Raw genomic sequence first — 14,159 nt, 5'->3', positions numbered from 1 at the left:
ACATGAGTTGTCCATGAAAAGATATCGATTTCACATCCATTTGCTCAATTTCTTAATCATACTAGTGATTAATGCCAACAACCATGTAATAGAATCTTATTTGGCCACTGGGGAGGGGCTCATCATTATCTATAGTCTCAACTTGAGAGTAACCACGTCTATTGATTGAGCATTTTACCTCTCCACAAAACCATCAACTCTATACTTCTTCTTAAAACACCTAGCTACAACCAACAACTTTCCCGTCTTTGTGGAAATCTTGCAAATAAAGCACTTCGTTTGGGGCAATAGTCATTATTTCCCCTATGTCTTTCTTCTAATGAATTGCCTCATCATGGCTAATATCCTCTTTCACATTTATAGGTTCATCAAACATGAAATATAAGGCAAAATAGCTAAATCAGAAAGCTCAAGACTATACCTGTCAGGCACTTGCCTTGGACAAAGACTTCTTAGGTCTTGGTTTCTTTGATAATTTTCAGAATACTCACCATCATCTTGACACTGTTCAACATCATTATGAGTTCACTAATTTCCGGTTGTTCTTCTCTAGCAATGTCATTTTCTTGACTTATACATGATTAGAACTCAATTTTGTGGATTTGACGTGATTGTAACCTACATCAACATTTTCATTCGCTTAACTACCTAATGTTCAATTCCATATTGTTGTGGTTTAACCTCTACAATTATCTCACGTTGTACCTAATTTGTGTAAACAAAATATATATCATGATATTCTCCAAGAGGCTTTTCTTTGAAGATCATATATCAATCTTGTGTGTGACACTATTCTGATGGAATCCACAACTAGTATTCCTTGATCCCTTCACTATGGCCAATATGGATGTTGAATGCACCAAAAAAGTTATTGTTGAGTTTCTACATGTTTTTCATAGACACATGCATGTAAGTGTCACATCTAAAACTCTAATATTGATACAAAAGTATTTTGTCCACTTCAATCAAAATTCCTTTGGTGTCTTACCACTCAATATGGATCTAGATGATAAATTTTTCACATAATTTATTGTATGCACAACTTCAGCCCAAAAATGCTTTGCTTAATCCAGTGTCCACTTTCATATTTCTAGGATGTTCCAACAAGGTCTTGTTCAATCTTTTAACAAATCAATTTTATTGAGTTGAATGGAGTTGCATCTTCATTATAATATCATGTGACTTACAAAATGCATCAAATTATTTGGAAAATACTCACCATATTTATTACTCCTCAAGGCCTTCACTTGCTTGTTAGTTTTCCTTTCACTTTGACCAAAATTATTTTGAAGACATCAAGAGAATTGTTCTTCAACTTTATAAAGTACACCCCTGAATTTCTAAAGAAGTGACTAAATATTTAGACTGCCCAATGGAAACCACATCAATTGGCTTACAAATGTATGAATGTACAAACTCAAGAATGTTCATTTCTCTAGCCACTTGAAGAAAGAGGAACTTTTGTATGTTTCCCATGGACACATGGTTCAAAAGCTAAAAGAATCAAGGTTTATAGTTTTTAATCCATAGGCAATATTCTTGTTGCATATCTATTGTAGGGTTTTTTCTCCAAGATGCCCCATCCTTCATTGTCACAACATCAATCTTGACAATTGTATAGATTTGAGTAGGTTAAGGTTAATCTAGACAATGGCATTCTCATTCATCTTGACTTATTCCTCTTGCTTCATAATATCAAGGCTTTTATCCTTAACACCCAACATCCTTCAACACTCTCTCAATAAGGAAATATGTCTCATTTTCAATTTCCAAATATTGAAGCTGCCATTGGTAAACTTTTCATTCCTTGTTAGAGCCCATTTTCTACTACATAAGTCCTTAAATCCTCCCATTGAAGTTGAGTTGAATGAAACACACCAAACTAAATTGCTTGAATCCTAGAGAAATAAACTATGCCTAGATTTGAAACACAAAAACATTCAAACATAAACTCTCCTCTAACACAATGATTCAGAACATAATTACCAACTTAACACGAATTGTGACTATTTGAAAACATTTTTCAGAAGAAATCACATGGGTAGATTTAGGTCAACACGTTTCGAACCAACTTGTGTGGTTTATCATTAGGACAAGATGAAAAATTAGATCATAGCGGCAAGTTAAATAGGAAGATAAAACCTTCTAACGACTATATGGAAAATGGCTATATTTGACTGAAAAGGAAAAAGAGACAAAATTATTTTGATTTATTATTGAATAATTATAAATTAATTAAATATTAACTCCAATATATAATTATATAAAACTAACCTGACCCAAAATATATAAATAAAAATAATTAAACAAAGGATTATAACAAACTCTAAAACAATATTCAAAGAAAAATCACTATTTTAGTCAAGGGGAAAAATATTAAAGGGTAATACAAATGATATCAAATATATAAATATTATTAATTAATTATAAACTTAAAAAAAAAAAAAAAATATTATCTTTAGTTATAAAATAAATTCATATGTAATATGTTTAATTTTATTTATTTTTTTATTCGAAGATTTTTTCCCATGGAAAAATCGTAATTTTATTCATATTGAGTAAAATTACATATTGTAGATGTTGAAACAGCATATGCTTTATCAAAACTTGTCCTGATGCAACAAGATCTAAAATGATTTACTGTCTATCTATGCTTTCCTACCTTTCTTTTTCTCCACTTTCCGCCAACCTTCATTGTTGGGCGTGGCTGTTACAATAGCCATGTGTGCTTCGTTTGTGATAGCCGAAATTTCTTTTTCAGAATCTGAGCTTTCTGTAGAGTGTGCTCGCTTGTTGCCTCCAATTTCTTGTCCTGGGATGAGTTTCTCACTTTGCTGTTGTGGATTGGTTTGCACTATTGCAGACCCCATCTATTTTTCACCATTCTGTGGGCTGTGTAGGATGCTTTTTTCGCTGTGTTCTGGATTATTTCCTGGATATTCTGCTTCTTGGAATATGTTGATATCTTCTGTGTTTTTTTCCTCTTCTATGTCATCTGTCCATGTGGCTGAAAACTGCCATCCTTTCGGCTTTGGTGGCTGTCTTCTTTTCCTGTCTTTTTTGTTTTGTGGGCACACACTTTGTAGATGGCCAGTTTGACGACATATGCGGCATCTGAAGGCTGTGTTTTCATAATCAAGCGGCTGAGCCCATTGCTTTTCGTTGTGGAGTAAGAGGATGTGGTTTGGTAATCCCTGGCTGAGATCAACCTCCACACAGATCCTGGCAAAAGTATAGATTTCCTTGGAGAGGCGTTCACTGTCTACTTTTAAGAATTTCCCCAAAGCGTTGCCAATGCCTGCTAATACTTTGATGTGCCAAAAGTGTAGGGGAAGGTTGTATAATTTTACCCACACGGGCATTTTGGAAACCACCATAGTGTTGGGGTCAAATTCTAGGAACCAAGATGTCATAAACAGTCCAGCATTACCCCAGAACCATGGTCCCTCATTCAGTGCATATTCCTTGTCTTTTACTGTATCGAATTTGACAATAAAAAACCCTTTTGAACAGAGGTGGATATCGCAGTTTTCTGTCCATATGGAGTAAATCCATTGACGAAGGGCTTCTGGCTTGGGCCAAAACCCATTGAACCTGCATATCACTGCTTTAGATAAATAATCATCATGTATTTCATTTACCTCAGGTACAACAATTGTTATTGCAGGGTTCTGTGCTGTCTGCTCGACGATGTAGGCTCTAGGGATTGTAGCTTGTTGTTCTGTTTGTGCTTGCGATTCCTTCTTCCCTTTCACTGCGTCTTTGAAGGAGACAGGTCCTTTTGAGCTCATGCCTGGACATCCTCCGCGGAGTCTTATGCTGAGGTAGATGGTTGAGTCGTTGCCTATGCCGTATTCTTTTAGTTTGTGCTCCTCCTGCAGTACTTTTCCTGTGTAGATCAGGAGTTGTTTGCATGATGGGATGCCTATCCTTTCTTGTATCCTCTGTTTGAGTGTTTTTATCTCCTCCCAGCTCCCTATCCTGATGCATATTGTGTTCCCTTCCATGGATCTGATAAAGAGGGTACTTTGTTTATCCTTGGGCACTTTAGGAGCAGATGCTTCTAGATCTATCGTGACAGGTGCGTGTCCCCGAATCAGATCTACGATCTGGGGCTGTGATCCAGTGCAGGAGGGAGCCTTTGTGTGTAAATGCCTCCAGATCTGTGCTTGGTGTGGGCTGTTCTATTTGTTTAGTGCCAGATCTATTAGATTAGTGGCAGATCTGAGATTAATACACCCTCCCGTGGTGAGGGAGGTCGATCGGGTCCATGCATGGCAGATATTCCTCGTTGAGAGGAGAGAATCCATTTCGGTTCCCATGCATTTTCAGGCAGCATCCGATCTAGGGCATGGTGTTGGTTTCCCCAGAAATTGATCTGCTCCGGTGCCCTGGAGTCGCGCACATACAGGTCTCTGCCCTTATGGGCTGCATCGATCTGCTCCGCGACATCCGTTTCATGGTCATCCTTAGGAGCAATCAGTTGGTGTGCATCGCCCTCTCCAGATGCGGGTGTGACCTCCAGCGATGGCGGGGTAGTCTGAGACCAGTCCCAGGAGGGTGGGGGGACTGAGTTTTCTTCGGACCAACTGGCGAAACAGGCTGCAGAGTCATCGAATCCCCTTCGACCTTGGATCTGGACAGATGCAGAACAACTATCTGCATAAACCCTCGCTCTTCCCTTTGTATACGCACCATTCCTGCTACCCGCTCGACCTATGCTCGTCAGGTCTCTCGGGTTGCCCTTCTTGCATACTAGATCCGCTTTTTCCAATTCATTCTTCTCTTTTTCACCGCTGGGGTAGCGAGATACCCATCGAGCAAATCCTTCCTTCCCGCTTTTGCTGATCTGGTTCAGCTTCGTGGCCAGGGCTGGAAGCTTGTGGATCTGATCGCTTTCGGCTGCGGATGAAACCACTACAAGAGCGGCAGCCATTTTTTATCGCACGAGACAATAGACTTTTCGACGCAGAGCCTTTCCTCCCGTCATGTCTTCCAGAGCAGACTTACCTAGTTGTTTGGATTCCCAAGTACCTAAGAAAAAATCAGTTATTCAAAGATTTAAGCAATAGAAGAAAAAATTAATATATATATATATATATATATCTTTGGCCTAGAAAACCTATATTTTCAGGTAAAAAACACCAACATCAACTCCCCCAATAAAATATTTCTATCTTCAAGTGTGGATTTCTTGACTCATTTTACTTATAATATTTGATGATTCTTTCATGTTTCCAATATTGATTCACCAATGCCTCATGACTTACATAGAGTTTGAGAGTACGAATGAATTTGAATTTCCTTTATTCTTTAGAGTGTATTCTATTTGTACTCTTTGCATCAAGTTGTCATGTCTTACTTGGTGTTGGCTCTGAATTGGTTTCATATTTTGCATTTCTTCCATCAGATGAAATGTGACAATCCATTGCTTTCACTCATTATTAATCATATGATTGATGGTTCCACGTGATATAAACAACAAAGTCTCATGATAATTTCATACAGGAGAAACTATTTCCCCAACAATTGATGAGTATTTAACATTATTTAAATCGAACAAGATGCTAGAGACAGATATATTAAAAGATTTCACCTCAAGATTGATTGACTTAAATTCGAAGTTGTGTTGAACATGGAGTGATGTGAAGGGAGAATTTATGGCTAAGGACACCATAAGATCATATTATGGCTCATCCAAGACTATCCAATGATTCTTTACATTTCTTGTGATTAACCCATTTAATTCTTTAGTGTTCACAATTAATATTTTGGATACTTTGTGAGTCAAGTAAATGTTTGAATGAGGATGTTAATCATTCTACTCAACACCCATGGTCTTGAATGAAATAATAATGACTTTGTGAATATACAATGTTAATTTTTCATGAAAATCTATCCATGTTTAAATAAGAACTTTGATGGTATAAAATGATAAATAGTAGTTTTGTGCTCTTATTTACTACACAGAGAGTTTTTAAAACTTATCTTTCTATGTATTTTTCCCAAGAAATGGAAAATTGTTCTTGTAAAATCATTCAGTTAAAATTATTTTCGTTGTGATTGCATAGTCATGGAAAAGTTAAAATTATTTTCCTTGTGATTGCATAGTCATGGAAAATATTCATTTTGATGTAATAAATCGTTAAAAACCTTCCTTTAAATGATATCCTATCATATCTAAAACAATAATTCATATTTTTTTAATGAAGCTAGTGGAGTTAATCTCCCATGTGCATAACACTTTCAAGTTAAATCAAAAGGCAAAAGATGGAGCAAAGAGTATTTCAATGAAATGGATCACATTTATTATACCATCAATTCCCTAGTGAATTCAAAATGTTTTATTGCAAATGGTATGGGTGGATGAAATACTTTTGAAGTGGAGATCTGGAACCACTTTGATGCACTTTTATAAAATTTTCCATATACTTCGTGAAAATAGTGTTATGAAGGTCTTAGATGAAAAGGTATTGAGAGTTTGTCAACTAATTAACGACAACATAAGGAACTCCACTCTAAAATTTGCTTGCTTGAGAAATCCCTTATTGAGTCATATTTGAAGAATAATTTGGTCAATGACACGATTTGGCACTCACTTGCATGTCTAAGAAGTTTTTAATGAATGAGCATGAAACATTCATTAAAATTTAAGTTTGTTATAGGAGGTTGATGGATAATTTGTCCTGATAATGAATCACACTGATTGGTTGGAAACGCGTCGACAAATGATGTTTCATGTGATCTTGGCCGAAAAATCTTTTGTAAATGTTGATTTCGTGCACGTGTGTACATTTTGTGAGAGTCTCCCACACTAGAAAAAAAATAAAAAAAAAAATGATTCAAACTAAAAATAGCACAGGTGCGTCGACAAATGATGTTTCATGTGATCTTGACCGAAAAATCTTTTGTAAATGTTGACTTCGTGCACGTGTGTACATTTTGTGGGAGTCTCCCACACTCGAAAATAAAAAAAAAATGATTCAAACTAAAAATAGCACAGGTTTTCTGTGGCTGAAAAATACCACTGGTTTTATGACACGGGTTTCCTAACATTTTAGGGAAGTCTGAGCCATGACTGCCTCAAACTAGAAAACAACCAATTCTAAGAATAGACAGGTTTTCTGACAAACTGTGAGAGCGTAATTGTTTTCATAATATTATCTGAAATGTGGGCAACGACTTTCCTAAATTAGAAAACAAAAATAAACAAATGATTGTTTCAAAAAATACCAGAGGTTTTATAACATATTGTTGGAGTGAAATTAATTAATAAATTTTACAGTTTGGAACTGGATGATTAATTTAATATAATAATATGAGAACTGTTATGCATTTTTCATTTTAGTAGTATACAAATTGTAATCTCAATTTATTTAATATATATCAGTTTAATATGTATTTGGGAAAATATTATCTATAACAATAAAATAATATAATATAGTAATCAAATTATATGAATCATTCAAATCTAAAACAGTCTTATTAAAACACAGATCACATAACAGTCTTATTAAAACACAGATCACATATAGTAATCAAATTATATGAATCATTCAAATCTAAAACAGTCTTATTTAAACACAGATCACATCTTTGTCTTTTGGATATATAAATGTTAATATATATTTGCCTATCTGAGATTTTTATATATTAAAATATTATTTTTAATCTTTTTAACTACTCTCAATATTCAATACATTCAGAATTAAAATAATTAAATTTTTTCAATCATTTTTAATATTCAATACATTGAGAGTTACATCATTATTATTTTTTCAATTATTTTTTTATTTAATATCTATAAAGTTAAAATAATCAGTAAAATTATAGTTGGTAAATATGAATATATATTAATCCATAATTATTTTTTTATTTTTATTTATACTTTTGTGATTTATATTGATTTAAAAAAAAAATTAATTTTCTAATTAACTATGTTATTGTCAAAACACTTACTCTATAATAAATCTCACTTTATTAAAATTTAAAAAAAATATTAATTCATTATAATTTTATTTTAAAATATTATTAATTATAACTTTATTTTAAAATATTATTATTTATAAAAATGATTAATATATAATTTAAACATATATATATTTAAAATGGCATAGTTTAACTTATAGACTAAATAACATTTTTATTGAAATTCACAAAAATCGGGCAATACAATTTCAAGATTCTTTGTTCTTTAAAATACATTTTTGAATGCATAAATGGATTCAGCACTCTGAAAAACTCTAGGGGCACTTGAAGTATGCAGATTAAACAATTTAAACTCAAGTTTTTAAAAATCTCTATTAGATTTTGATAAAAATTAACCAAAAAATAATCGTGAAAAAAGTCATTTCGTCTATAGCTTAGACTACACCTTTAAAAACACTTGTATCAGCATTTTTAACTATAAACATTTATCCCCACCTTACAATGGAGATTCTTAATATGTAAATAGGCTTTGTTGCAAAACCATAGGTCAATATCATGGTTTATCAATACCACATGCCTAAAAACACATAACTCAATTCATATGGCACATGCTTATTCAGCATTTTTTTAATAATCAATCATATTACTTGGGAAGCTAGATGTGGAAAATAACTAAAAAAACTTGGGAATAACCACTGTGTACATTTTCATTTGAAATGGAAAAACATTTCATTTTGGAATGTGATGTTTTCGGAGACATCAAGAAGGATAGTTATGAGAATATGTTAAAATGGATTCCTTGGTTAGAAGCTTGGACCAGCTCATTATGAATTTGAATAAGAAAATGATTAAATTGCAAAAGGTGAAAAGCAAAAAAACTAATAATCCCATAGACTATTTTTAGTTGAGTGGAAATTAAAATATCATCTCACTTTTCTGTTAAAAAAGTAAATTAAAAATAACTATTTTTATTGAAACTAAATCTCAATTTTTTATTTAAAATGTTGAGCTAAACTTAAATCCTATCTCTAAATAATTATAAATAATTAAATTAAAATTCTAAAAATCTTATTCCAAATATACTTACTTTCTAATTAAAAAAAAATTAAAAACATTATAAAAACAAATCAAAACCAAACCAGCGACCTGATATATACAGTAGGAAGGCAGAGGATTGATACAGTCTTGACATTCCGACCACATTACTTTGGGTGAATTTTCAGTTGTTTTGCTTGAAATTCCAGTAGCTGGAATGCTGTTAGCAGTGCACGTTCGTAGACGGTTTTATCTCGGAGATGTCTCTTCAAATCATAGCCAGAATTCTTGGGCCGCTGGAAAGACAAGGCGTGCCGTGCCCTTTGATGATCGCGGAGCTGCAAGCAATCCAATGGTAATGTCTCAATTCTTTGATATGTGGTTTTGCTGAATTGCTTTGTCATGCCGGATTAGTTGGTTGGTAGATACCTTTGTAACAGATTTGATTTTGACAACTGAAACTCAGAGCTCAAACTAACTTCAGAGCTCATACTTATCTGACATCCACATAAGTATAGAACACAGTGACTGAAAATACTGGGTTTTTTGTTAAATAAACGAGCCGGCTTTTTTATGAAGATAAATGAGCAAAACCCCGATGTTTGTCTTTGTTCCTAAGACTTTTGTGGTTCATTTTCTCTGGGGAGATGATTACCCTTTCGTTATAACCAAAAATGGCTTCTACAATAATCTCTGGTCATGAAAAATGGTTTCTACCATTGTCTATGGTGGGAATGGTGGTGATGAGGTTTGGAACCTATATTGTCTGTATACATAAAATTAGTCCAAGTATGGTTAGCTCCATTTAGGAAAATTATAATGGGTTTGGTGATGCGTTGAGAAAGATTCCTCTGCCATTATTTGAACTTTCCAAATAACATTGATGACTCTTTTTTGACATCTTGGTTTACAGGTGGTGAAGCTCACTGCTTACTGGTAACATCATGCTTATTGGGTATCAATGTTCGCATAGTGGTTTGAGAGTTTCACACTCTGTTGTGAAATTTCAGTCACCACATTATATTTATTCACAATTTTGCTTATGGTAGTCTTGATGAACAGAGACACTTTCTGAATCTCCATTTCCAAAAAAAATCATTAAAGCCACCCGTTAAGAGATGAATTTTAAAATTCCATTAGTTTACCTTTACTGCTCTTGAAGAGCTAGCAAGGCCTACCCATACGGGCCTCAACTTATTACTCATCTTATATCTAGTTTTTTTTAGGTTTTGAAAACTTTTCCAATATATATTTTGATAAAATTTAGTTTAAATGCAATAGGAATGCCTTGGAATTACGAGTTTTATTTGTAAATTTTGTATAATCAGAATGTTCTAAATTTTTTAGAATGTTAATCTATTTTTACATTAAAAAATAAAGCTCAAATAACAAAATAACATAACATGATTTGACTTAAAAATTATTTTATCAAATTCGAACGAAAAATTCCGTAACCAAACTCACTTTTTAATAATCCAAGTACGCAACAAACTTTTTAGTTATCGAAATATCCCTTGATATGCCAATTGCCCTCTTATAAACATGTTACTTCCCAAATATATGTTGTCATTCGATAAATGAGTGAAAATCTACACTTTTCTTTTCAGTGTCCATACATAAAAAAGGATGGATTCCTACAAGTTTCAGTCTTGATTCTTGATCTTGTAGTGTTTTTAAAGCTTGAAAAATTAGAAATATCTCTGGCTCTTAATCGTGATGAAAAACAATCTAACATTTTTAATTAGGTAAGTGTGCAAAGAGTATTGGTGTTCATAAAGACTTCTCATTCTCTATTTGTGAGCAATGGCAACTAATGGTCCAACCTCTCGGTACTTGTTCTGGGATTTTAAGATGTATTTTATGAAGTATATTTTGGTTGTATACACGGTTTCTTCTGTAGCACTGGGTTGAAGTGTAAGTGTTAGTTGAAATTGTAAGTGTAGTAATCTATTTTTTGAAGCGATTGGAGTGCGTTGAAGAAATTTTCACCGAAAGAGTGTAAGACTTATACTTACTGTTTTGAGTGAATTGGGGCGTGACCCATCACTGAGATTGATATGAGATAAATTGTAAATGGATAAACCATGATAATCAAATTGCCTATGGTGAAAACACTTGTACCTAATAAGAATGGAATTACGCCTAAATCCCAAACTTGGCCAAATCCACATATCCATGCAGCCAGTTCCACTGGGTTATTGGAGTTATGGCCTCAGAATTGGTAGATGAACCTTGCTATGTTTCCTTCATGATCGCTGAATACTCCTCCATGCCCTAGCTAAGCCCAGGTTTCCTTTAGAGGCTCTATTGGAATTGTTTTTCTTCATTGCCATGTCTGATGGTCTGTCAATTGATTGATTGTCTGGGACACTAATTAAGTTACCCTCTTATTAGTTTGTTGTTAATGCAATTTGTTGAGATTCCTTTTATATATTTCTTGCATCTATTTTTCCTGTTTTTCTCGACCTTTGAGATTGGATGTCTCTTTCAAACTTTGATACAAGTTACAATTCTGCTAGCTTACATAGTTTTACAAAACTGCTTTTCTATATTCTGCATACAGGGCATAAACTCAGGCAGAATTGTGAGATCTTTATGAAGAACTTAGGAAAATAGTCAGGAGTTTTAGGGGTCACCTTTATCTTATATTACAGTAACTAGGAGTTTGGTCTAAAGGTTAATGGGCGGCTGTTCACCTCTGATCACAAATTTCTGAGTCACCTTTATCTTATATTACAATCGCTAGGAGTTTGGTCTAAAGGTTAATGGGTAGATGTTCACCTCTGATCACAAATTTCTGAAAGCATGGGTATCATTTGTAGACACGTCTGTTGGTATTCTTTGAAATTAGGAACCAAAGGCTTTGAGCTCATAATTCCTGTGGCTCCCTCTGATATCATGTAGACTAGAAATTTTCTTTGTATGTCATATGCATTTGGTGTATTTGTCAGCATATAATATCATGCTATTGGGATTAAAACCTAGGGTTGGATTATATATTTTAAATTTAAAGTTTTTAAGTAAAAGAGGCTATCGGAATTGAATTATCTTTCCATTTCCACTGTTAAGAAACTTGCAATGTTGAGTGAACGTCAAGGCAGAGAGATCATGCCATATCGATCCTTTTCTCATGTATATATCCACATATAGCAAGACGAGTAACATTTTATTCTTATGGCAGACAAGACCTATAACCCTGTACCAGACAGACCAGAATGATAATGATAACCTCAATGAAGTTATACTGGAGGCACGGGAACGATTGGAGGAGAGACTGAGGGCATCATCAACATCGAATAGGAGGTTTGTATAATTATTCTCAACTCCAAGAACTGTGTATATGAAGCTGTTTTATATTGAAAAAGCCTTTAAGACTGTAGATTGGGGAGAATTTGTTTGGGTTTGATGTTTAATTTGTCATAATAACCTAACAGATGGATATTGATCTTGGTAAAATCTTTTATTTACATGCAGGGATAGTCATGTTAGGCGGGTTAATAATAGAGAACAGGTTTATGTTGGTGGTTTGATTGCTGAAGCAAGGGAACCATCGGAGCTTGTTAGAGATATCCAGCCAACTTCTGTGGCAACAAGTAAAACATGTATTGATCTTCTAAGAAAAGAGATATATGTACCAGAAACAAAAGGAGGAAATTCTTGGTTGAAGTTAAAATCAAGTGCTTCGGAAACAGAGGATTGTGCTGTTTGCTTAGAATGTTTCAAACTGAATCAGGTGCTTATCCATCTTACATGTGGCCATAAGTTTCACTCATCTTGCTTAATTCCGTGGTTGGATACTAATCAGCATTGCCCATGTTGTAGGGCCAAAGTTTTACCTTAGTCAATTTCATCTTAAACTTTTAAATTATGAAATGTTTCTGTAATCCATATCAGAAACACAGCTTTGACATGGGTTCAGCCGTTGTTGAAGTAGCTAGGAGTCCTTCAGCTGCATGTATATATATAATATGAGTCGAGAATTTGTTTATTTTGAGATAGTTTATGATGGATGGATCCCTTTGCTATGTGTACATGCAGCAACGAATATAATGTTTGTAAATATAACAATAAAATCTTGTGCATTAATTTATATAAGCTAAAAATTGCCCTTTTCTCTTTTATTTTTCTTGTGATTATTTAATGATTGATTAAAACCCAAGGTCCATCCTGGATGGTAGCTGAAAACAGGAAAGCTGTCGCTTGGTAAAAATTATGAAATCTTAACTGAAGAGGGAAACATTTCAGCAAGATATTATTTAGCAAGATATCTTCAATGCAAATTTAAGATTCAGACAAAAATAAGAAAAATGAAAATATTTTATAAGTGTGTTATTTATTGAACAATATGGGTGGGACTACAGTAAATTGATTCTAAACACCAAAATTTCAGAAGCCGCCAAAATTCCAGAGGCCTGAGTTGAACTAAATAGTATAACTTAAAAATTGCATAAATTTAGCACAAATAAATAATAATATATATAAAAGATAATATATATAGAGAGAGAGAAATAATACAAATCATCAGCTAAAAGTTTTAATAATGAGCCATTTTATTTAATTATTGATTAATCTTCAAAAAAATTAATAAATAAATATAAGATGTCAATGATTCTATTTATTTATCTAGCTACATCTGTTGTTTATATATAAAAGTGTTAACGGGCATGGCTTTTGGTATGATAGTTTTGTATTACTTAATAACAATAATATGTTTATAATTATTTTCACTTTAACACATTATAATAATAGGCATTCATATATATTATTGAATAACTATGATGTAAACTAGTATGTGTTATGCATCTTTATAAATATCAATGTTGAGGGGTAATTAATGCACTTTAACAATTTATCACTGGGCAATAACCCCTACCAAGCTTTTACACCCACTTTGTCATTCCATCAAACAAATTTCATTCCATCCAAAGCCTTGATCAAAACATCAATTGCATTGTCGTCTTTTACTATACTTACTTTCATATTCTTTGTTCTTGAATGCAATTTGTTATTTTTTTGTCAAATAAATAGTGTTTTCATGGTCTCACATAAGATCATGTGTTTATCCTCAAACAAATATCTCTACAAAAACATTGCAACCAAGCACTTCCTTAAAAGTTTCTATAGTGATGATGTATGTTGCCTTTACACTAGATTGGAAAACCACTTGTTTCCTTTTGTTGTAGCTCACAACAATT

The 14,159-nt window shown here is 33.3% G+C and overlaps 1 protein-coding gene across 3 annotated transcripts; it reads left to right on the top strand.

Moving 5' to 3' along the window:
• Positions 1–9,063: 9,063 nt before the first annotated feature.
• LOC149144481 (putative E3 ubiquitin-protein ligase RHY1A) lies at positions 9,064–12,952 on the top strand. 3 transcript variants are annotated; one of them, XM_089447757.1, is made up of 3 exons: positions 9,069–9,319; positions 12,170–12,267; positions 12,439–12,952. In XM_089447757.1, the coding sequence occupies exons 1-3, from the start codon at positions 9,182–9,184 to the stop codon at positions 12,803–12,805; spliced, it is 603 nt and encodes a 200-aa protein (XP_089303883.1). In that variant the 5' UTR covers positions 9,069–9,181; the 3' UTR covers positions 12,806–12,952. The 3 variants fall into 3 exon arrangements, with proteins under 3 accessions (XP_089303884.1, XP_089303883.1, XP_089303882.1); XM_089447756.1 differs by having other exon boundaries at positions 9,073–9,319; positions 12,146–12,267; XM_089447758.1 differs by lacking the exons at positions 12,170–12,267; positions 12,439–12,952 and adding an exon at positions 9,878–10,055 and having other exon boundaries at positions 9,064–9,319.
• Positions 12,953–14,159: the final 1,207 nt, after the last annotated feature.

This window comes from Pinus tabuliformis, chromosome X, assembly GCF_031772625.1.
Source record: "Pinus tabuliformis cultivar Carrire ecotype Pingquan chromosome X, CPIR1, whole genome shotgun sequence".
Lineage (NCBI taxonomy): Eukaryota > Viridiplantae > Streptophyta > Pinopsida > Pinales > Pinaceae > Pinus > Pinus tabuliformis.
The sequence above is the reverse complement of the archived record's forward strand: the minus strand, read 5'-3'. Positions and strand labels throughout refer to the sequence as shown.